The 24,764-nt window shown below is 41.0% G+C and overlaps 1 protein-coding gene across 4 annotated transcripts; it reads left to right on the forward strand.

The window, feature by feature from the left end:
- The first annotated feature begins 2,280 nt into the window (after positions 1-2,280).
- SEH1L (SEH1 like nucleoporin) lies at positions 2,281-22,836 on the forward strand. 4 transcript variants are annotated; one of them, XM_027960939.3, is made up of 9 exons: positions 2,281-2,517; positions 5,262-5,312; positions 9,045-9,191; positions 11,217-11,428; positions 15,233-15,331; positions 17,191-17,331; positions 18,008-18,165; positions 19,403-19,553; positions 20,549-22,836. In XM_027960939.3, the coding sequence occupies exons 1-9, from the start codon at positions 2,407-2,409 to the stop codon at positions 20,559-20,561; spliced, it is 1,083 nt and encodes a 360-aa protein (XP_027816740.1). In that variant the 5' UTR covers positions 2,281-2,406; the 3' UTR covers positions 20,562-22,836. The 4 variants fall into 4 exon arrangements, with proteins under 4 accessions (XP_027816740.1, XP_027816739.2, XP_042095253.1 ...); XM_027960938.3 differs by having other exon boundaries at positions 22,164-22,836; XM_042239319.2 differs by lacking the exon at positions 20,549-22,836 and adding an exon at positions 19,641-20,542.
- The last annotated feature ends 1,928 nt before the right edge of the window (positions 22,837-24,764 follow it).

Consider the following 24,764-nt stretch of genomic DNA (forward strand, 5'->3'; position numbering starts at 1 on the left):
TGCATAGTTCTCCCTCAGATCCAATCAGTACAGTGTCATGAACGGGTGCGTGTGGTAGCTCATAGAAGAGAACAGCAATTGAGACCCCTGTGGACTAAATTATGGCACAGGACTGAAGAGTGACACACGCCTGAGATAGGTCAGTGACGGTGTGGTGCTGGCCTTGCCAGATGAAAGCCAACTGCTCCTGGGGGTCTTTACTGACAGGGGAGGGAGAGAATGGCATCTGTCAGATCAACATCCGCAAAGCTGGTGCTGGAGATGTGTAAGTTCTCAAGCATTGAAGCCACATTAGACATCAGTGAAACATCCGAGAGCTCTCCCTGCACACAGAGTAGGCCATGTGAGGACATAGCAAGAAGGTGGATGTCTGCCAGTCAGGAATAGCACTCTCACCTTGAAATGAAGTCTTTTGCCACCTCGATCCATGACTTCCAGACTCCAGGCCTGTGAGAGAACACATTTCTGTTGTTTAAGCCACCCAGTCTGCAGTATCTTACTGTGGTACCCAAGCAGACCAGGACAACTGTGAAAGTGCATTGCTAGCCAAGCCTGTTAAAGCAAACTGTTTCTGGTGGAAATCTTAATTAGCAAGTATTGAGGAAAATGTATCTGTCAGACCCAACTGCTGTGAACCAGCTCCCATGGGATGAGTTAATCAGCTTGAGCAATGAAACAACATCTGTAATAGCAAGGGCAGTTGCAGTGAATGCCTGCCTAAATATACAGTAACGCACCATTATTCTCCAAGACTCACCTGCCTTCTGCACAGGCCAGAGGTAAGCAGCAGTGGGATGTGGTGGGTGCCACCAGCCCTGCATCCTTCAAGCCGTTATTGGTGGCACTAAGCTCTGCAGTACTGTTTCTGGCTCCCTACTCTTCTCAGCAGGGGCAGCTCTAGTGGTGTCCACTTGACCTTTCCCAGCATATAGCCCTCCTTCCACAGGTCAGGGAACCAACTCAAGGATTCTCCCTGTTGCCCAACCACATTCCAGAACCAGGGAAATAACCACAGGATGGCTCTGAGGACCCACTGTGAGACACACCTGAGCCAGAAAACCTCTGGTCAGCTGACCTCCTCAAGGCCTGCTCTGACTGTGGATCACAGTGATATTTTGGGTCTCCTGAAATCAGGGTCAGTTTGGAGCTGCGTGTTCAGAATTCTTGAAAAATCTAATTATTTCCTTTTCCCCAAAGCATAATCACCGTGGTAAAAGGCCCCAGGTCCCCTGAGGGAAGGCTGGAAGATTCAGTGTGTATTTTTGGCAGCACAGTAGGGTCTTTCCTCAAGGTGATCTGGCTTCCTCTTTAATCAAGGGTTTTTGGGTCTGTAAACTGGGTCAAGTGTGACGTTGATTGTAAGGCTGTCACGCTGCTTTTATGAGTTTTGTGAGTATTTTCTCTGGCAACGAGTGTCTTTGTTCTTAGAGCAGTTACAGTAGTTCTCAGTTATCATACCGGCAACTCACGGATTTGGGGGTTTGCCCTTGACGTACCGGGCTACAGTCCACACTGTCACATGTATGTGTCCTCTTAAAGTACCAATAAAATCTTACCATTTTTAGTGGGAGGGGAAAGGCAAGTGAAGGCATTTCCAGTAAGGCCAAACCATTTCTGCAGATCCTGGGGGAACGGGGACTGCCGGGGCCACGCACCCCCCCACCCCTCACCACACACGCTGGACACACGCTCCTTACGCACCGCTAATCTCTGCGCTCACTCCCGGGGCCCTGCCCGACTCCCGGGGCCCAACGCGATGAGACTGACTCAGGGCCGAGGCTTGCAAATGATAGTCTTAACCTTCACATTCCCCTAATCTCCACACTTCGACGGAGAGCTCCTTAAGTCCCCTTAGGGCACCGACGGGCTTTCCTTGTGGCTAAGCGGGTAAAGAATCCGCCCGCAATGCGGGGAGTCCTGGCTTCGATCCCTGGATTGGGAAGACTCCCTGAAAGAGAGAAAGGCTACACACTCCAGTATTCTGGCCTGGAGAATTCCATGGACTGTATAGTGGATGGGGTCGCAAAGAGTCGGACACGACTGAGCGACTTTTACTTCATTTCACTTCAGGGCACAGACTGCGCCGCAGCCAGGCGACAGAGTAACTACCGCGGCCCCCGCCACGCGGTGTTTGACCCACACCCGGGCCTTGACTGGTACGGCGAACCGGGGGCGGAGCCTTGCGGGGTGTGACGGGCAGGGGGCGGGGTCCCGCGGGGTATGACGGGCCAGGGGGCGGGGCCCCGCGGGGTATGACGGGCCAGGGGGCGGGGCGGGCGCAGCCCGGGGCGCGCGAGCAGCACGCGGAAAGCACCGCCGTGCGCGCCCCGGCGCCGGGTCCGGGTGGGCTGCGGTCCGCGCGCCGCCGCGCCGCCGTGTAGGAGGCGGGAGGGGTCCGGCGCAGCCATGTTCGTGGCGCGCAGTATCGCGGCGGACCACAAGGATCTCATCCATGATGTGTCTTTTGACTTCCACGGGCGGCGGATGGCCACCTGCTCCAGCGACCAAAGCGTCAAGGTGCGGGCCGAGCCTGGAAGCGGGCGGGACCTTGCGCGGCCCGCTGTCCGAGCGAGGGGCGCGTGGAGAGGGGAGTGCTCCCGAGTTGAGGCGCCTTGCCGGGCACGAGGCCCGGCGGCTTGGCCGGCGGGCGCCCTCCTCCCGGGTATTGTGGGGTCACTGCCGCCCGGGCCGCCTCTCCGCGGTTGTCTGCGTGCGTGCGTGCGTCACGGCGGCGGGCGCGCTCCCGCTGCGGGGGAAGCAGGGCGCTCCGATCGGCCAGGCTTGCCCTGGGCTCCAGGCTGGGGCCGGAGCACCTCGTGGGAGGGGGATGTCTCGCTTGGCGGTGGTCGGCGGGACCTAGGCCCGCTCCGCGGGCGCCCGTCGGATTGGGCTCCCTCCGTCCATGTATTCACAGCTGGGCCGCGGCTGCGCGGCCCTCGCTGACGGATCTGTGACGAGGCCCGGGTTTTCTCTCCGCCCGCCGCGGCCGCGTGACAGTCGCGATAATTGGCGTCCGTTAACCGAGTAGGTTTCCTTATCCGCTTAAAGCTGTCTTCTAGAGGATTGTCCCGTGTGCGGAGTATTTGTCGGGGTGTTGCAGTGAAAAAGCTTCGTTAATCCCGCTTTTTATGTTTTTTGGAAGTTTTCCTTAGGCTCATTCCAGTAAAGAAATTAATGAGTATTTTAAAAGCTCTTGAGAGTACTTGGTAGATTGTCTTTTTGAAGGTTGTACTGTTTTACAGCTGCCGGTGAAGAGTATCGGTGTGATAGTTGTCCGTGTCGGACATTATCATTGCATTTTTTTCTTTAGTGTTTTCGTTATTGCAGTGAACTACAGGTAACAAAATTTACCACCTTAACCGTTTTTATTAAGTATGTTTGTATCTTTGCATCGGTCACTGCCATCCTCAGTTTGCACTGTCCGCATTAAGCATGACTCACCGATCCCTGAAGCGTCCACCCCGGTCCCCGCCCTTGTACTTTCTGTCTCTGAATTTGGCTACTCCAGCGGCCTCATACAAGTGGGATCATACAGGATTTGTCTTTTTTGTGACTGGCTGATTTCACTTAGCTTAATGTTTTGAAGTTCATACGTGTTGTAGCATTTGTCATAATTTCCTTCCCGAGAAAAGGAAGCGTTTAAATAATCTAAAAACTTTTAAAGAGGCTGAGTATATGTATCTGCATATACCACATTTTACATATCACTCATCTGTTGGTGGAGTTTGGTTCCTTCTACATTTTAGTTGTGAACAGTGCTGCTGTGAATGTGGGTGAACAAGTATAGCTTTGAGACCTGCTTTCAACTCTTTTGGGTGCAGACCCAGAAGTGGAATTGCTGAATCACATGGCAATTCTATTTTTATTTGAAAAAATTTTAATAATTTTTATATATGTGTTGCTGTTCTTGGGCTTTCTCTAGTTGAGGAGAGCGAGGGCTGCTCATCGTTGTGGTGCTCCAGGCTTCTCATTAGCGGCGCTTCTTGTGGAGGATGGGCTCTCGGTCACGCAGGGTTCAGTAGTTGCGGGTCATCTGCTCAAGAAAACGGACTTGCGTTGGCAGGCAAATTCTATCCACCGGGGAAGTCCTGTTTGAAGTTTTATGAGGAGCCACAATACTGTTTTATCATTACATTTTTAAAAATTGATTTATTTGGGGGACATATTACATTTAAAAAACCTGGTTAAAATCTCACGTTATTGTAATGTCTATTTTTTGTTGGTATGAAGGTTCAGTGTTTTGTCTTTGACTGTTATATATACAGTTGAGTCTTGTTATTTGCAAGTTTTGTATTTGTGAATTTGCTTATTCTATAAAGTTTATTTGTAACCCCCAAAGCAACGCTCATGGTTATTTGTTGACATGACCAGGTGGCAGAAAAATTGGAGTTGTTCAGGTTGTGTTCCCAGCTGAGGTTGGACATGTGACACTCTGCCTTTTATTCAGGCTTTCATAGTGTAAACAAGCGTCCTTCTGAGTGTGTGTTTGGTGCCACATTTTTCACATTTTCATTCTTTTGGTGAATTTCACTGGCTGAAGTGGTCCTCAAGTGTAGTGCTGCATAATGTCCCACAGCAAAAAGGCTATGAGTGCCTTCCCGAAAAAGTATGTGTTAGGGGAGCTTCATTCAGACCTGAGTTACAGTGTTGGTGTGATTTCAGTTCAGTCACTCAGTTGCATCCGACTCTTTGTGACCCCATGGACTGCAGCACGCCAGGCTTCCCTGTCCTTCACCAACTCCTGGGGCTTGCTCAAACTCATGTCCATTGAGTCGGTGATGCCATCCAACCATTTCATCCCCTGTCCTTCCCTTCTCCTGCCTTCAGTCTTTTCCCAGCATCAGGGTCTTTTCCAGTGTTCAGTGTTAGTGAATCGATAATGTATACAAAATAAGGTGTTTGCAAACATGCACAGGTAAAACAAGGTTATTGATAGGTTGGTTGATAAATACATTGTGACCAGAGGCTCCTGTGAATTGTACCTGTTTCCTCTGTGGGAGAGTGGTCAGTATTGGCCCAGTGACTTTCTAGGGCAGCAGCACCATAAGTGCCTGACTTGAGTGGCACTGTTATCATCTCCATTAACTATTGGAGCGAAGGTTCCTGGACTGACATGTCCTCAGTCCTGAGTAAATATTTGGTTGAATGAATGAATTTTAATTACTGATTTTATCTTTTGTGAATTTATGTTTCCCTCCTTTGTCCTCACTGATTCAATTAATTTTAGGAATTCTTGGTACAAAATATCTTTTTTCTTACAGGTCTGGGATAAAAGTGAAAGTGGGGAATGGCATTGCACTGCTAGCTGGAAGGTTAGTATTTATTTTTATGGTGATTTTTAAAAATTGAAACATTTTACTATTGGGTAGCATTAGTGACTTTGTTCAGTTTTGAGAATTATAAAATTTATACCTTTTACTTTTTTTCACTATTAAAGTAGCAAATGTGCTTCAGAAAATTTGAAAGTAGCATTTTTAACCTAATTGTTTTTAGCATCTCAGTATGTCTTTCTTATTTCTTTCCTTTACATATTTTAATAGTTGTGATGTTTTGTACATAGCTTTATTTTTTGCTTTAAAAAATAGCTTTACCCCAGGTAGAGTTTTACGTATCTTGAGAATCGTCAATTTTAAATGTACAGTTCAATGAGTGTTAGTAAGTTTACACAGTTGGCAGCTCTACCACAATCTAGTTTTAGAACACTTAGTATCAACAATGAAATTTCCCTTGTGGCAGCTTGGGAGTTAATTTTTCCCTTCTTATGCCCCAGGTAACCACTGAACTGTTTTCTGTTTATAAAGTTTTACTTTCTCTAGTGTTCTTGCCTGGAAAATCCCAGGGACGGGGGAGCCTGGTGGGCTGCCGTCTATGGGGTTGCACAGAGTTGGACACGACTGAAGTGACTTAGCAGCAGCAGACATTTCATATAAATGGAATTCTACTGTATGTAGTTACTTGTTTGTACTTGCTTTCCTTAGCTTGTTTTTGAGGTTCATCCATGTTGTGGTATGTATCAGTGGTTTGATCCTTTGTAAAGCTGAGTAGTAGTCAGTCCATTGTATAGATAAAGCCACATTTTACTTACTCATTGACTATTTGATGGACATTTGTTTGTTTTTAGTTTTTGACGATTATGAATGCTATTATGAACATGCCATACAAGTCTTTGTGTGGACATTTTTGATTCTTTTAGATGTCTAGGAGTAGAATTGCTGGACTGTGTAAGGTAAGGGAATTAGAGAAAGCGAGGTTCAGAAAAAGAACGAGACTGGCACTTTACAGGAACAGATCACCTTTAATGAGGCAAGAAGGGGCAGCAGTCAGATTAGTGAGCTGCTGCACTTACTCAAGAAAAGAGTAAGTATGTATAGGCGTTTATGTGGAAAGTTACTGTTTTATTGGGGCCTGCTCTTCTCCAAGGTTGTTCAGAGTAGTTACCTCTTAAAGGGCTTGGGCAAGGAATTTTGGAGATCGGCCGGAGGCTGGACCAGCTGGGAGCTGGGCGTAATCAACCTTAATGTCCATTTTTTTCTTGGGGTGAGAGAGTTCTTTGTTTTGCATAGAATGGTGGGGAGGATCTGGAGGGGAGTTTTTAACTCCAGGCTATTTTGAGCCAGGTAACTTTCTTTCAGACTGTGTATAGTTTTAACTTTTTTGAAAACTGCCAGACCATTTTCCAAAGTGCCTAAACCATTGTATGTTCCCAACAGCAATGTATGAGGGTTCCAGTCTGTCGTTTGATCATATTAGTAGCCATCTTCAGTTCAGTTCAGTTCAGTCGCTCAGTCGTGTCCGACTCTTTGCAACCCCATGAATCGCAGCACGCCAGGCCTCCCTGTCCATCACCATCTCCCGGAGTTCACTCAGACTCACGTCCATCGAGTCCGTGATGCCATCCAGCCATCTCATCCTGTCGTCCCCTTCTCCTCCTGCCCTCCCCTTCTCCTCCTGCCCCCAGTCCCTCCCAGCATCAGAGTCTTTTCCAATGAGTCAGCTCTTCGCATGAGGTGGCCAAAGTGCTGGAGCTTCAGCTTTAGCATCATTCCTTCCAAAGAAATCCCAGGGTTGACCTCCTTCAGAATGGACTGGTTGGATCTCCTTGCAGTCCAAGGGACTCTCAAGAGTCTTCTCCAACACCACAGTTCAAAAGCATCAATTCTTCGGCACTCAGCCTTCTTCACAGTCCAACTCTCACATCCATACATGACCACAGGAAAAACCACAGCCTTGACTACACGGACCTTAGTTGGCAAAGTAATGTCTCTGCTTTTGAATATGCTATCTAGGTTGGTCATAACTTTTCTTCCAAGGAGTAAGCGTCTTTTAATTTCATGGCTGCAGTCACCATCTGCAGTGATTTTAGTGGGTGTAAAGTGTGTCTCATTGGATCTCGGTTTGTATGCCTTTAATAACTAGCCCAGTGTTGATAGCATTTTCATGTGCGTGCTTGTCACTTACTTACCATCTGTGATGAAGTGTTTATTGAAATCTTTTGTCCTCCACTCCCATTTTTTAAATTGCGGTGAGAGTCAACATAAAGTTCACCATTTGAAGTAAACAAATAAATGTAAATGCATTTATTGCATTCACAATATTGTACAATTGCTTCCTGTATCTAGTTCTAAAACTTATTTTTATCACTTCAAAAGGAGGCTCGTATTTTTGCTTTATAATTAACAGGTTTCATTAGTACTTTGTTATGTTTTAAAACATAAATACAGCAACAAAACAAATATGACAACAGATATACCCTATTTTGCTTACTAATTGATATTTGTTTGCTTTTTATTGGGATGAATCCTTTGTGCAGTCCTTGTTCTTTAGTTAGATCATGCTTTACCTGGAAGCTAACATTTAGCAGAATCTCACTGTGCTAGTGCATCTTTGACTTAATATGCTATATAAATTAGAAAAGTGAAATAAAAAGATTAGACAGAACAGAGGATAAAAATAAGGGTGCAAGGACTTCCCTGGTGGTCCAGTGGTTAAGACTCTGGTTTTACTGCAGGGGGCACAGTTTCAGTCCCTGGTCAGGGAATGAAAATCCCACATGCCAGAGGCCAGAAAAAAGATGCAGAGTTTACCATTGGATGATGACATTGTTACCATGTAGAAATTATTGAATTATGAAAGTGTTCTGAGATTGAGTATACAAAAAGTATTAGATACACGGAAGCCTAAAACAGATTTTGTGAGCGTCATGGGTGGACTGGTGCTTGTGATCATACAGTATTTTTATTGGAAAGCACAGACAATTCTATTGATGTGAAATGCTTTAAGACTTTTCTGCCTTTTTTTTCTTGGTCAACATAAAGAGTTGAATAATAGTAATTTAATGTTTTTTCATATATAAAGATAGTGCTATTGAGCTTTAAATTATTCCCTCACAATTTGGAGATGTGGGCTTCCCTGTATTTGTCCTTTCATTGCCTCTTTTCCTAGCCAGACATCAGAATCATTTTAAGCATTTTGTTGCTATGGTTTCTTATACTGTCAGGCTTTTGAAGCATATAATTTTGATTAATCTTATTTATTAGGTGGATGTTCCCTATTGAAGCAATTTGCAAGTGAGAAAAATAATGGACTGATAGAATCTCTGTTTAAAAGCTTTGTTAGGTTAAACTCTGAACCAGATCTCTGTTAGTAGCACTGGAAAAGGTCAACTTTATCCAGAAGGGTTTTTTTTAATTCATAAAATGTTAGAAGAACTTGACTCCAGAAGAGCTGTAATCCTAAAGATGAAGCATCTTCTAAAAGTTAAAAGTTCTAGAATTTAGCTTGTTTTATTTTGGCCACGCTGCATGGCATGCAGGGTCTTAGTTTCCAACCAGAGATTGAACCCGTGCCCCTCTGGTAGAAGTGTGGCGTTCTAACCACTGGACCACCACCAGAAAATTCCCTAGAAGTTAAATTTTTAAATGTTAAATTGAGTAGCTTTTTCTGTTTGTTGGGCTAAAAATATCTGTATTCTATTTCTTCAAGTGACATATGTGTGGAAAATGAGTAAACTCTTTTTCCGTTTTTTTCTTTTTTTGATTCCTCAGACACATAGTGGATCTGTGTGGCGTGTGACATGGGCCCATCCTGAGTTTGGACAGGTTTTGGCTTCCTGTTCTTTTGACCGAACAGCTGCTGTCTGGGAAGAAATCGTAGGAGAATCAAATGATAAACTGCGCGGACAGAGCCACTGGGTGAGACATTTGTTAGCAATGAGTGGGCCGGTGGAAGCCAGAGCACCCGAAGAGCAGTGATCTTTCTAAGGACACTTGGGGAAGTGAGACTTTCAGTCCCACCCCTCTGACCTACAGGGAGGGGAGAGGGCTGCGGATTGACAGATCACCAGTAGCCAGTGAGTCATTCATGCCTATATAATGAGGCCTCCATCAAAACCCTAAAAGATGGGGTTTGGAGGCTCCTGGGCTGGTGGAGATCTGGGGACCTGGCGCTGGCAGGAGCATGGGGGCTCTGTGCCTGTCCCTGACCGTACCCCGTGGGTCTCTTCCATGTGACTGTTCCTGAGTTACAGCAAGCAGTGAGAAGCACAGGTAACACCCGGGTTTTGGACTAGTACGTGAAGAATGACGGTCTTGTGGGACTGAACTCTGCATTATAGAATCTGATGCTATCTACAGGTAGTTAGTGTCAAAACTGAGTTGAATTCTCCTTGGACACCCTTCTGGTGTCAGAATTGTCTGTGGGTGTGAGGATTAGCCCCCAGCCCCGCTCTCCAGAATTGAAATTGTTACCAGAACCCTTTTACTTCTTTAGGGAAATGTCTAATCAAGTCCTTTGTCCATTTTTTGTTGTTGAGTTGTAGGTGGGAATTCTTTATGTACTTTATTTCCTTAACGGATATGTGATTTCCAAATCTTCTTTCTGATTCTGTTAAGTTGTCTGTCCAGTCTCTTGATAGAGTGTTTAAGGGTTGTGTGCAAGGATTTCATGAAGAATAGTTTAGTTTTTCTTTTGTTGCCTTGTGTTTCTTGTATCATAAGTCATTGCCAAATCCATTGTCAGGGAGACTCTGGCCAGAATTTTCTTTTAAGAGTTTTATAGTTCAGTGCTTATGTTTAGGCCTTTGACTCATAGAGTTAATGTTTGTATGTGACATAAGGCAGGTATCTATCGTAATTCTTTTGCACTTCGGTGTCCAGTTCTCTGAGCACCTTTCATTGAGAATATTGTCTTTTCCCTATAGAATGGTCATTGGCATCCTTGTTGAAAATCAAGTGACTGTATTTGGAGAGTGGTGGCAATATGAAGGATTTTTTTGTTCAAACGTAAAGATTTGTATTTAGTGTTTCAGCATTTGTGTTATATTAATTATTTATATTATAATCCTGTAATTGCTACCACTCCTAAACCCAACTTATAGGAGTTGGGTCCCAAAACTATAGACAGTAAGTTGTTGATTTCTAAATTTTGTTGACAGTTTCAGTCAAAAGTCAGCTCATGTAGAAGTCGGGTAGTAGCTGGTTGGTATCTGCCATGCCAATTTCCAGAACACCAGCTTCCTACCATTCTCTTGGTCTCTGCTGCATGCCTCTTGGTCCGAGCAGGGTTAACCAGCACTTAGACTTGACAGGAGAAGTTGTACTCCCTCCTTTTTACTGTCTAAGGATCTTAAGGCTGTTTGCAGCCTGCTTAGCATGACAAAACTGCCCGTATGAAAATTCTAGCATTTTCTGCTTTTCTCCTATCTGCCTAAGCGCTTCCCAGGTGGCGCTAGTAGTAAAGAACCCACCTGCCAATGCAGGAGACGTAAGAGACTTGGGTTCAATCCAAATTTGGGAAGATCCCTTGGAAGAGGACATGGCAAACCCACTCCAGTATTCTTGCCTAGAGAATCCCATGGACAGAGGAGCCTGGAGGGCTACAATTCATAAGATCGCAAAGAGATACAACTGATTTAGCACACACACGCTGCTTAAGAAGAAAGAATTTATCTAATTTAATAAAGTTAGGCTTCACAAGGTCATCTTTCTTCTGCATTAAAGGAGTAGCTGATTATAGGTCACTGATTGTGAGCTTGTGTACATGGTGTTTTGCCAGGTCCTTTGGAGGAAATAGAGGCTGCCCCAGTTTTTGAGTGTCTCTTCAAGGTGGTACAGTTTTCTGAGGAAGTGGCAACGGATCTCTGTGATTCAGAGCCTGTACTCTTTCACCCTGACATCCTTTCTTTTTGTGTGTCGTTTACATTGGTTTTTTTCTTTCAGGTCAAGAGGACAACGCTGGTGGACAGCAGAACGTCCGTTACCGATGTGAAATTTGCTCCTAAGCATATGGGTCTCATGTTAGCAACATGTTCAGCAGATGGGATAGTTAGAATCTATGAGGCTCCAGACGTCATGAATCTCAGCCAGTGGTCTCTGCAGCATGAGATCTCATGCAAACTCAGCTGTAGTTGTATTTCTTGGAACCCTTCAAGGTAGGTGATACAAGCCTAGTAATCATTACACTTAGCATCAGATGCTTTATTTTTTTGAATATGCTTTTCTTAAGTGGTCTTGTTTATCTTTTTAAAAATGTATATTATGTAGAATAATAATTCTCTTTTCTCCACCCTGTCACGTCTCTTATCCCTCTGTTTCTACTCCATATAAGAAGCTAGCTACTGTAAACATTCTGGTGCACTTTCTGAACTTTTCCCATGCATATACAAGTAAATATTTTCTGCCTTTATAAACACACACATATATATACACAAGCACACCCAGGTATATGCTATCATGTTCAAGTGGACCCAAAACACACAGACGTGTATGGACCTGACATTTTCCTTTTTTTTGGAGTTTGCGTCGTACACTTACAAATACATTGTGGGCTTTTAAAATAAATTTCTAGTTTAAAATTTTTTTTGATTGTGTCGGATCTTGGTTGCAGCACGAGAGATCTTTTTGTTGCAGTGCAGGGGCTTCTCTCTAGTTGTGACATGTGGGCTCCAGAGGACAGGGGCTCTGTAGTTGAGGTGTGTGGGCTCAGTACTTGTGGTGCCCAGGCTTAGCTGCCACGTGGCATGTGAGATCTTTGTTTCCTGACTGGGGATCAAACCCATGTCACCTGCTTTTGACGGCAGATTCTTAACCACATGACCAGCAAGGAGGTCCCCTCATCGTGGGTGTTTTCCTGTGTCTTAGTGCATCTAGTCCTGTCTTACTTCTTTCCTTGATGCACAGAGTGTGATTCTAAAACTATCACTATTTTATATTTTAAGTGGTTTCCTTATGCCTCTGGTTCTTGCCATGTTATCTTTAAACAGAATTTATACTTACTCTGTGAAAGATGACTTTAGTACATTAAGAAAGCTTTCTACTTGTGAAGATGTGACAATATATTTTATTTGTCGTTCTTCAGTTGTATGTAATTGTCATAATTCAAATACTTCTCCACTTAGTGATTTATCAATTTTCAGACTGTATGTTGACTCACCTCTCTTTTAAAAAAAGTGGAAATTAGCTCTTTTTTGCTTCTATCACACAGTTATGCTCTCATTTTCTAATGTTTTGTTACACTGCTTGTATAGTGACGAGATTTATAGTATTTGTCTTTATGTTTTGTAAACCTTTAGTACACGTAAAAGTACTTTTATCTTTTGATTATAAGTTGATTCAGATTCTAAGTAGCAACTGAATTTGTAAGACTAGATAGTATTCATTCTAGACACAAATTAATCTGTTTTTGTAGCTGTAGTTCACAGAATAATGTGACATTGACTTTGACAGGTGCTCTTTTCTCGTTATTGATTCCTTTACTTCGGGTTATATTTAGGTGTCACAGTTTTCATATCATGAGTTGTCTCTGGATTTTTTGTTTTCCTTTGGTCACGCAGCTCTTAAAGTAACCTTTTTTTTTCCTCCATGGGGTTGATGGCAAACTATAAATTCTAGAACACCTGAAAATGTCTTAGTTTTACTCCATGCTTAATTGTAGTTTGGCTAGCTCTAGAACTTTGGCTAAGTTCAAAATGTAGGAATTTCAGAGATTTTTAAATTTTAGATTTTTAAAAGATTCTTGAATCTTCTAAATTTTAGTTGGTGGGAAGTGTGCGGTCAGTCTGATACTGGATCTTTTGTAGGGAGCCTATTCTTTCTGGAAAGTTTTAGGGTTTTATCTTACTACTACTTTGAAATTCAAGTATATTCTGTGAGCTTGTGGTTTGTCCATCTTGACAGTATAATGACTTTTGATTGAAGAAAGTTCTGAATTTTAATATGGCCACATTTAAGTCTTATATGTTGTTGTGCCTTTTTTTTTTTTTTTTGAGAAATTCTTCCCCACCTTGATGTTATCAAGTGTATTCTGAAAGGTTTCTGGTTTTACCTTCCCTTCTAGCTCAGCTGGTAAAGAATCTGCCTGGGTTCGAGCCCTAGGTTGGAAATATCCCCTGGAGAAGGGAAAGGCTACCCACTCCAAGTTCTGGCTTGGAGAATTCCATGAACTGTATAGTCCATGGGGGTCAGAAAGAGTCGGACACAACTGAGCCACTTTTACTGTCATTCTTAGGTCATTAAACCTCCTGGAACTGCTTTGTATCATTTAAGATAGTGGAATTTTAAAATTTAACTGGGATGTTTCCAGGTATTTTTTCTTTATTAGAAAAGATTTCAAATATAGCAATAATACAATAGACCCTCATATATCCATCACCTTGCTACAGTAATACAGAGCCACTCTTGTTTTTGTTTGTGAGTGCCCCATGACTTATTACAATTGGTTGGTTGGTTGATTGATTTGCTATTTATCTGTTTATTGATTAGAGGTTGTAGCTTCTAGAATTTCCTCTTTAGTGGTAGTGGTTGAGCTCTTTTCCCCTTAGCTTTGTTGCTGTCTTATGTCCTTCTGCTTCCTGAAATTCCTCCAGATTTCTTGATTTCTGATGGAATATTCTGATTTCTGCACTCTTACAGTGTATTCTTTCATCTTTTCATGGAGGTATAGAAAGGAGTTGCAGGTGATCAGTCTCCCGTATTCAGAAAGTTGGATGGTTTTGCTCACTGTTTAATTATTTGGAAGATGGTTTAAGTGTGATCTTTTTTTTCCTAAATATACAAATGAGGTAATCCTCAATTCAGGTTATTATCTGGATGTTTTATAATTTATTTTTTAGAGTATTTAACAAACAATTTATATTTTCAGTGATTTTAGAATATATTATAAATGTACTTGTCCTTCCTCAGATATTTAACATCGTGAAAGAATAATCTGTGGAACACTGAAAGAAGAAATCTTGTGAGATATAGAAACTACTGTAATTTACACTCCTTCGAATAGCCAGGAATTATAGTATATAACTTGTAATTTTATTTTGTCACTATAGCACTTTACAGTTTACTTGGTCTTTTTCTTATATTAGGTGACTTGATCTCGTTATCAGAAGCTTTAGTAATAAAGACCTAAATTTTTACTTTTTTAAAAATTACATTATGTTTTCAGCTCTATGAGATTGGCAGATCTCATAAAGACTAAAGATCTCATAAAGACTAAACAGTCTTTAAACATCAAGACTAAAGATATCATAAAGACTAAACAGTCTTTAAACATCAAGGTTAAACAGTACCTGTATGTCACTTTCATAGAGGTATTACTTAATCTGAATGTGGGAGGCAAGGGAAATCAATATCTAAATAATTAGACATAGAAATGGAAAAAAAAATTAACCTTGAGTTCACCTCAGAGTTCATTCTTTTATTGCTTATCTTTTGCCTTTTAAAAAATGTAATTGGCTACAAATGAATGTGGAGACTTAAAGAATGATAGGCATGCCTTCCTAAGGATGGTCTTTTTTACTTTCCTCCTCCATTGGGATGGGATTCTTTTTGTGCAAAGCATGTAAACAAATTTTTTTGCCATGGATTTGGTCACCATAAAGTTACTTTTCATGTAATAGTTAATGACCAGATTTTTTAGGAAAAAAATTCTAAGATTTCTTAGGTGTTTTTTGTTTTTTTTTTTTAATCAGTTGAATGCTTGAAGCCTTTTCTTTGGCGAAAAGGACTACTTTCTATCTCAGCCATAAGAAAATGTGGTAGAAATATGGTGAAAGGCTGGTATTCCTGGTCCCCAGATGAGACCTCTCGGGTACCCTTCCTGGGAGTGCGGCACTGGGCATAGCAGGGGTTTAGTCCACAGCTGACTGGTGGGTTGCACAGCTGCTAGATGAGTTTTTAATTGTCTGAACTAAATGTGTGTTGATGTTATAATTGAGAAAACCCATTTTCCTCTTCCTTTCCAGCTCTCGTGCTCATGCTCCCATGATTGCTGTAGGAAGTGATGACAGTAGTCCAAATGCAATGGCCAAGGTTCAGATTTTCGAATATAATGAAAACACCAGGTCAGTACTGCTTTGGTTTAGTTACTGTTCTGAATTGCAGTTAATTTTTTAAAATGTTATTTCTTTATTCATTAATTCAGTTATGCATTATTTGTCATATTTACTGATTTCCTATGATATGCTAAGTTCTCTGTTCTGGTAATAACTAAATTGAGTGATGTAGCTGCTGTTGCTGCTGCTAAGTCACTTCAGTTATATCCGAATCTGTGCTACCCCATAGGTGGCAGCCCACCAGGGTCCTCTCTCCCTGGGATTCTCCAGGCAAGAATACTGGAGTGGGTTGCCATTTCTTTCTCCAGTGCAGGAAAGTGAAAAGTGAAAGTGAAGTCACTCAGTCGTGTCCTACTCTTAGCGACCCCATGGACTGTAGCCTACCAGGCTCCTCCGCCCATGGGATTTTCCAGGCCAGAATACTGGAGTGGGGTGCCATTTCCTTCTCCAGAGTGATGTAGAGGAAAAGGTAAAATTGGTCTCCCACTATGTACCATCATGCAGGGAAAACAAAAAAATGCAAAATGGTGATGAATTTTATAAACTGGAAGATTCATTCAAGAGAAGACTGTAGAATGAGTAGAAGTTGGCCAGACAGAGAGAGTGCAACTTTCCAGGTGGAGAGTGAGCCAGTGTAATCTCACTGTGGTTGGAACATAATGAGTCAAAGGGAGACCATGTGGTGGGAAACCCGCAGGGCTTATGTCTTCAAGACCTCCTGCTTAGCGTCCTGTCTTTATTTTAAGGGTATTCTGAAGCTGTTAAAAGACTTCCGAATTGGAGGGTAACAGGATCAGATGGTCTTTTAACTCTTCCTGAGATGTGGAAATAGACTTTGGTATAGCTTCCCTTTTTTTAGAGATTTTTTTTTTCCTTAATTTTATTTATCTATTTATTGTTTTTGGTTGTGCTGGGTCTTTGTTGCTGCTCAAGCTTTTCTCTAGTTGCAACAAGTGGGGGCTACTGTCTAGTTGCAGTAGGTGGACTTTTCATTGCAGTAGCTTTCCTCTTTTTGCAAAGTCCTGAGCTATAGGGTAAGCAGGCTTCAGTAGTTGTGGCTCTCAGGCTCTGGAGCACAGGCTCAGTAGTTGTAACGCATGGGCCTCAGTTGTTCCGTGGCATGGGAGACGTCCTGGATCAGAGGTTGAACCCCTGTATCCTGCATTGGCATGTGGATTCTTTAAGACTTAGCCACTAGGGTAGCTCTGGTATAGCTTCCTTTATCGTCACTTAAAAAAATTCAGTTCTTGCTGTTATTAGCACAACTTTTTTCTTTGCACTCAAATCTTGGGAAATTCAGGTACCCTTTTTCTTGAAAAAGATATTAATAGCTAACAAAGCAAGATCTCATTCTAACTTTTTGTTAACTCTGTTTGAAGTTAAACTTAAGAAAATTGAAGGAAGAAACCTGGGAGGTTATATTACTTTCCTAGGGCTGCCAAAACAAATTACTACAAACTGGTGGCTTAAATCAGAAGTTCATTCTCATACTTCTGGAGGCTGGAAATCTGAGATCAAGGTATTGTCAAGGCTTGCTGCCTTCATACACCCTCCTTGTCTCTTTCAGCTTTTGGAGGCTCCAGGAGTTCCTTGGCTGAGCAGCATAACTACAGTCTCTGCCTGGTCTTCACATGGCTTCTCCTTTAATGTCTGTTCTCTGTCACCCTGAGATCCTTAATTATATCTGCAAAAGCCCCTTTCCTTAGGTCACAGTCTCAGTTCCTAGAGGTTGGTGCTGGGACGTACTACACACAGCAGAGGTGAATACTACTACATATGAGCAAGATGGAATAATGGATATACCTAAACATATGGCTTTGTAAAATTTTCATTTATGATAATTTTAAGGTAAATTGTGTTTTCATTAGGAAATATGCAAAAGCTGAAACTCTCCTGACTGTCACAGACCCTGTTCATGATATCGCCTTTGCTCCAAACTTGGGACGATCTTTCCACATTCTTGCCATAGCAACCAAAGATGTGAGAATTTTTACATTAAAGCCTGTGAGGTGAGTTTTTGAAACAACTAATTTGAAAATTCTCTTACCTTTTGCTTATTTTCATTTGTGGAGGAAAGTATAGAGGCAAGAATGATCTGAATAATAGATTCTTATGAACATTTTATCTATAAATATATGACTTTAGGGAATGGGGAATTGAATAAAGAGAGAGATATGTTTTCTTAGTTGTGTTTTATTTAGGCAGATACTAAAAATGAATTAGATCCTCTGAATATAATTGGACGCTATACACGTTTGAAGGAATGAGAGGTGGCAGTCTACTTATGGAAGATTAGCGCTGAGACATTCTTGTGAATAACCTATTTAGCTTTAATTTTGGAATTCTGAACCTCAGTTCTTTTTCTTTTTTCCCCTCTTTCTCTCTTTTCTTATTCTTCCTACTACTTTTCTTTTTTTATTCCTCAGCATTTTGTGGGGAATAAAATCCTCTTTAGTTGCTGAGTGTCTTTTATGCAGTAGGATCATGCCAGGTACTGGGGAGTCAAATGAAAATGACTTGGCCCAGCTGTCAGATGTTACAGAGGTCGGGGGTGGATATGGATATGACCTTCTGGTGGCATGTATGTGAGACCATTGTTATTATTTAGAACAATGAGAGTGTATGAGTGTATGTGTGTGTCCATACTCAGAATTCCTTAGGAATTTTTTTTTTTTTTATTAACAGGAAAGAACTTACTTCCTCTGGTGGGCCAACAAAATTTGAAATCCATATCGTGGCTCAGTTTGATAATCATAATTCTCAGGTCTGGCGAGTGAGTTGGAATATAACAGGAACAGTGCTGGCATCTTCAGGAGATGATGGCTGTGTGAGGTTGTGGAAAGGTAATAGTTCAGTGGAAGAATTGTTGCTGTATGTTGCTACTTTAGAATTTTCCCTTAGAAATGTAAACTCGGAGATACGTCTGTGGTTACTTTTAAATTAATGTCTCATATTGTTTTGAATCTCTATCATTTTACCTAGTTCATAGCAGTGATTGACTAATTGAATTACATTTCCGTGTGGAATAAAGTAGAACTAATTGTGACAGAATATACACTACCTCCAGAGATACCATTTGCTATGGGTGTAACTTGTATGAGTTCTCTACAGACTCAGGATACAGTCACCTCTTGATTGAACAATTGCTTTAGCCAATTAGCCCTTAGAAGAAATTTAGGGTCTTCCTCACTTCTCTACAGCTCCCAAAAGTTAGAGAATCTTGAGGCCACTGATTCTAAAAGTTTCACAAATGCCAAGCAGAGAGAAGGCGCTGTGGACATTCGACACTGTGGGTGTTGTGGTCTGCTCTTCTCCATGGATGTTTATCCACTGGGCAGGGGTGCCATGGTCTGTGCACCACTCTAGTTGGCAGCATCCCTTTCTGAGGATGTGATCACAGCCCAGTTCATTTCCCCTGAGAAGTGGCCGTTCCTAAAATGCAGTTTGACTGAGTCTCCTGGGGTCAGCTTTGGGAGTTTGACTGAGTCTCCTGGGGTCAGCTTTTGGCTGTGATAGTACCAGCCAGGCCTCAGGGTCTCTGCTGCCCTGTCTACCTCTGGACTTTAGTCAGGACAGCCCCACTCCACCCAGCAGGTTCCCTACTTGGATTTCCTGGGCTCGGTGTCTTTAGTGACCAGCTTTGCATCCAAACCATTAGGCCAAGCTGGATAAGCCACTCAGACCCCAGAGGTTCTGTTACCTACATCCACGGGGACATTAGATACCCACGTGACTTACACCTGCTTAACTGAGAATGTGACTCTGTTACCCACACATCATACCTGAAATTCATTGTAATGAAGACAGAATTTATTTTGGTATTAATGTGATAATGTGATAGCTTACATCTGTCAATATGTATCTTGTAAGGAAAGGAGTGGTGAAAGTTTTGTTTTTTAAATTAGTAATTCTTTAAAAAACTTCCAAAAATAATTGTTAAAATCGAGATATATGTGTTTCATATCTCTGCCATTAATCTTAAGAGATACATAGCCCATAGGTCTTATTTCTTTAATTGTAGATTTGTGCACTGGAACATAGTTGTTAGTAATGTTGATGTGTTGACCACTTTCCTTCCAGCTAACTATATGGACAACTGGAAGTGTACTGGCATTCTGAAAGGTAATGGGAGCCCTGTCAATGGGAGTTCTCAGCAGGGAAACTCAAATCCGTCCATAGGTTCAAATATCCCAAGTCTTCAGAATTCACTAAATGGATCTTCTGCTGGCAGGTAGGCTGTTTTGTGAGAAAACTAGCAATTAGGTTTTAAATCATTCAGGTAGCCATACTAAAGGTGTGTTATTTTGTGGGTTTTTAGATTGAATCAAGAAATTCGCACATAATTGTGACACTAGAAGAGAAAGCACTTTAGTATCTCTGTATTTGGTTTATTACTTGGTCATAATTTACAGGTAGGTTATGATATTGTGATACTTAGTGGTCTACCAGAGACGTGTATAACTGGGAAGTAGTGAGATGAAGAGGAAGTGTGAGACAGCGCTGGGGCTTGTAATCGAGAGGAGTCAGTGTCATTAGTGATGGGAGGGTAGCCTTTGAGTCAGGTTAAACTAAAATTGTATATAAAACACATGAACTAAGGCTTTGTAGAAGAGTGAATTAAGTGTTTTTGTGTGTGTTTGTGTTTAAAACTTTTATGGAGATTATAAGAGGAAACGGTAAATTGAATTGATTTTTAGAATTTTTAGTATATTTTAGATTCGCAAAGCATGTTTGATGTCATTAGAGTCATCCTTTGTTTTCATATTCCAATTTCAAATATGAATTTGTAAGGTAAAATTATTTTAACATGCCTTTGTGAATAATTTGGAATACTATTAAGGAAAATTTAAAGCACAGCCTTAACAAACTATACTGTAATGGTTCTTTTGTCAATTTAAGAGAATTGTATTTTAAATTTACTATTTTTATATTGTTATATTTTTATACAGAAGTCCTGCTTTTTGATTTTTAAGTATTTGTATAAAAACAGCTTCAGGTACCATAGGAGATATAAGAATATAAAGATTATTTCATGAAGCAGAGGATAACTAGTGTTAATTCTTTAAAAAAAAAAAAAAATCTAGTGTTTGGTTGCTGCCTGTACTGCATATTTTCTTTTGTAAAGAGCTTTGAAGTTTTGATCTGTGTTCTTATTGTGCCAATAACCATGTGTGTTAGATCTGTGATGCATTTTCCCTTCTCCATTTGTATTATGTCCTTTAACAGAAAGCACAGCTGAGTACCAGCTAACTGGAGTAACTTTGCTGTTTTGCTGCTTGTTGCATGCACACAGGAATGGAAAGCGAGCTCCTTTCCCCCTTCCCCAGCGCCGTTTGACCTCTCCCAAGATACACCAGCAGCCTGCTTACTACTAAACGCAATCCAAAAGGCCTTTAAAAATACAGTGTATATCATTTTTTTTGTACTAGCCAGTTTATTGACACTTACTTAAAATTTTTGAAATATAAATGGAGAGGCTTTTTGTTGAGACACTGTCACCAAAACAATTTTTTGAAATGTTTCTGAAACTCACGGGTTTTAAAATTAAAAGATTGTTACCATCCTCAGTAGTTGGGAGGAGGGAAAATATCACTATTCCATCTGGAGAATGTATATAGACTTCTGTCTTTTATTTTCTAAAACAGTAGGCTAAAATGAATTTTTATAATTTCAATTTGAGGATTGAATAAGTATTTTTCATAAAGATTGTTTTGAGTGCTAATTTGTTTACTTTTTGTAGAATTGGTTTATACATGATACTATTCAGTATAACTGTTATTTCTTTGAAATGTTTAAACTATTATTAGTGAAAGAGTGAGAGAAATAGTAGTGACAGTAACTTGACTGTACAGTTTGTAGCCAGACAGCATTTGGTATTGCTTCATTTATATTTTGGTAGTAAAATGAAAACATCGTTGTAAGTTTTCAGTTTATATTCACTAAAGAGGTAAATATTTCTAATACGTGCTTGTATATTTTTATGGTGTGATTTCATGGCTTAAGGTTTCCTTCAAGTCAAAATTTGGAAACATAAGAAGCAGATATATAAGCATACTATAAGAAGCAGATAAAGCTTTGCTAAAATTGTGCATGCATGTTAAACCTCCAGGTTCCATGTCCCAGGATTTTCTTAATTTTGTTGGCTGCTTCATTTAGTTCATATCCTCTGATGACAGAGCTATAAATCTTTTTTTGAGAAAATGCTAAAGTATTACGGGTAAGTTATAAAATAGTAGGCTAACAGTAGGACATATTTTTGAGCCCTTTTATTTATCAACATTTTGTACTAATCAAAGGTTTTTGCAGAAAAACATCTAAGTGTATTCAGAGACTGTTTCTTGGAAAGTATGTTGCAGTAGCTGGCCATACCATGTGAGCGTCTCCCTGAATTGGTCCCGAGTCATGTGTGCACTAAAACTGCTGTTGCTACAGGGGAAGTGTTGCTTAAAGAAAAGCTTATGTGATATGTAAATTTCAGGATAGCATCAGTATGTTTCTGAGAGATTAGAAAATGTTTTAAATTATAAAATTAATGTCTTCTTTTGTAACATTCATACTGAAGATTTTTTTTTTTTAACATTTTAAGTTAAACAGATTCTATTTCTTTTTTCAAGTTTCTATACTTGCTTAAGCAAGCCTAATTTGAGTAAGGGTCTTGATTTTGCTGTTATGTTCTGTTAGTTTTGGCATGAATATACTAAAGCTTTTTTTTCTAGCATGTGTTTTCCCCTCTTTGGTTCTCTTTGTATTTACTACTTTTCTCTTTTTCTTCTGTTTTTTTTTTTTTTCTCTGTTGTTTTTGTTTTGTTTTGGTGTTTTGTTCCTGTCTTCATTGTTTCAGGTATTTCTTTCCCCCTCTGGATTCCCCACGGGCTGGATCGAGATGGTCCAGTTATGCCCAGCTCCTTCCTCCTCCTCCTCCTCCTCCTCTGATAGAGCACTCTTGCGATGCTGACACTGCCAGTCTCCAGTATCCTCACCCTCGCAGACGATCTCTCTCTCGGCCTCTTAATCCCTTACCTGAGAATGAAGGGGTTTAAAAAACACTGATTTAACACTTAAAGGCCTTATTCAAGTGCTTGTAAATGCTTTCATTCCTGGCTTTTTGTTTTTCTTTCAGAAGATTTTTCTAATTTAGGGTGTGTCTTGCATGTATTACAACCAGAACATGGTGTTTGGAACCTAAATGTGTTTGTGCTTTTGCATCAAAGGAATATTTGTTTCATTGGTTGATAACCTTTGATGAAATGATGAGACGTGTACACACAACATTAACTGTGAGTTACACACAAATGGTTGACTTCAAAGTGCCTGTTCTGTACATTTTATTTGGAACCGTTATGGTGTTAAGTTTCTTATGGTTTGTCATACTGGTTAATGTGAAAGCATATCATAAAGTTCACCTTGCCTTTGAGACATACTGAGAACTGTTTTTGATTTTTCAGGCTAATGTTGCAACTGACTAGTTTGTAAAATAAATCATTCCTGTGTATAAAGCAGCAAAACATAATAAAGACTGTTTGGTCTTTTTTTTCTTTTAAAGAAAACTGCCTTTCACTACTTGGAATTACTGTTTAAAGCTTTTGTAATAATTCTCCAAGTAGATTATTTAATAAAATATATTTTTAAATATATGAACCTGTTGCCTTATAAAAATAGAATGGATTCTATTTGATGGTTTGTAAAGCTTATATCTCCTAAAATATCACATTGCTAAAAAAAATCCGAACAATCAGAAACTGAGGGATGATCATGGCATTAATTAAGAAGTTAGAAAGTTAGTATGTAGACTAACATCTAGATCCAACAGATGTCTACTTAGACTATTTGCACAGCATTTCATGTGCCTGTCAGCTAATCACACATTGATGGTAGAGCTGTTACAAATGTATAACTTAAAATCTAATTTTCTAAGACATTTTCCTATCAGTAGATAAACTCTCCTCTTAAACCCTAAGAGCTTTTTCACATGCAAGGATAAATAAGGTCCATTATGCTTTAAGGTGAGGTCTTCCTTCTGTTAAAGGACTTATTTTAGACTAATCAACTTATTTAGTTTCAAAGCAAGAGGTCTCACTTTAAGTCTGGATCTAACTCAGAATTAAGAATTCAAGTTAGATTTCAATCATTATAGAGGTACCTGGGGTGAAAAGTTAAAGTGTTAGTTGCTCAGTCATGTCCAACTCTTTGCAACCCATGGACTGGGCCTCCCAGGCTCCGCTATCCAAGTGATTCTCCAGGCATGAATGCTGGAGTGGGTTGCCTTTCCCTTCTCCAGGGGATCTTTCTGACCATGGGACTGAACCCAGGTTTCCTGCATTGAAGGTGGATTCTTTATCATCTGAGCCACCAGGGAAGCAGTCTGGGGTAATATAGTGAATATTGGGCATCTTCTGTATGCAAGATACTGTGCCAACACTTTGGGATATGTAAAAAAAAAGAGGTAGTCTGTACACATTCATTCTAGTGGGAGAAGGTATTTACAGAATTTACAAATAGCAATAAAGATTTAGCTTCACAGTAAAGGTTGAATGGTACAGTAGGCATTAAAGAAAGGGATTTTTATGAGTCAGCAGGATTTGGAACGGATGTAGAATTTTGACAGGTTGGAATACTTAAAGTGGAGGAGGGTGGAGTCCAGGGCGATGGCCCAGATAGAAGAGGCAAGAGGATTAAGCGTTAATCCACTGAAAGAATAAGGTCCATTTGGGGAGCTAGTGGGAGATGAATCTGCACACATACCTTGTGTTCACACTGTAGAAGGTGCTGGATCTTGGTGTTGAGGTGTTAGCACTCAGAGCAGTCGGTAAAGGGTGTTTGAGACATCCACCTTTCCTAGCTGAATCCCTGCCGTGGGGCTGCTTCAAGCTCTACCTGGAATTACAGCTTTGAAATTCACTGGGGGGGTCTACTCTTCCCTTTCAGCTGGTCAGATAACAGCTCATGTTGCCTGAGTGCTTTCCACCTGCCAGTGCTCTTCTGGATGCAAGTTCAGTGACTTGATCCTCACAGCAGTCCTCTGAGGCAAGAGTGCCCTGATGATCCCCATTTTACAGATGAGGCCACCTGCAGGCTGCACAGCTAGGAAGTGAGAGCATTGAGATTTAGGCAGTTTGGCATCAGTCTAGGCTCTTTTCCTGTACATAGTTCTTTGTTATGGTCAGGTTGCTCGGTGGCATGGGAGAGAGCTCTGGTCACTTGATCTTTATGATGGAAGGACAGTGAGTTGGGTCTGAGGGATTCAGGGTGGGTGACAGTCTGTCACATGGACACAGTCCAGCAGTTCACTGCTAGTGTGGTGTAGACAAAGGGTTGCTTTTTACTCTCAGGTAGCATCTTTTCAGCTCTTAGAACTAAGTCTTTGGTTTATTTTTCCAAGATTGAGAAACTCTTGAGATTTTTCTCCATTTAAACTTTGTTCATTGTGGACACAGGTAGAATT

This window comes from Ovis aries, chromosome 23, assembly GCF_016772045.2.
Source record: "Ovis aries strain OAR_USU_Benz2616 breed Rambouillet chromosome 23, ARS-UI_Ramb_v3.0, whole genome shotgun sequence".
NCBI classification, from domain to species: Eukaryota; Metazoa; Chordata; class Mammalia; order Artiodactyla; family Bovidae; genus Ovis; species Ovis aries.

Excerpts from the sequence above, each read along its gene's own strand:
- SEH1L (XM_027960938.3), top strand. The coding sequence starts at position 2,407 with ATGTTCGTGGCGCGCAGTATCGCGGCGGACCACAAGGATCTCATCCAT. Across the intron at positions 17,332-18,007 it reads TTTACATTAAAGCCTGTGAG|GAAAGAACTTACTTCCTCTG; the intron begins GTGAGTTTTTGA and ends TTTTATTAACAG. Across the intron at positions 19,554-22,163 it reads AATGGATCTTCTGCTGGCAG|GTATTTCTTTCCCCCTCTGG; the intron begins GTAGGCTGTTTT and ends TCATTGTTTCAG.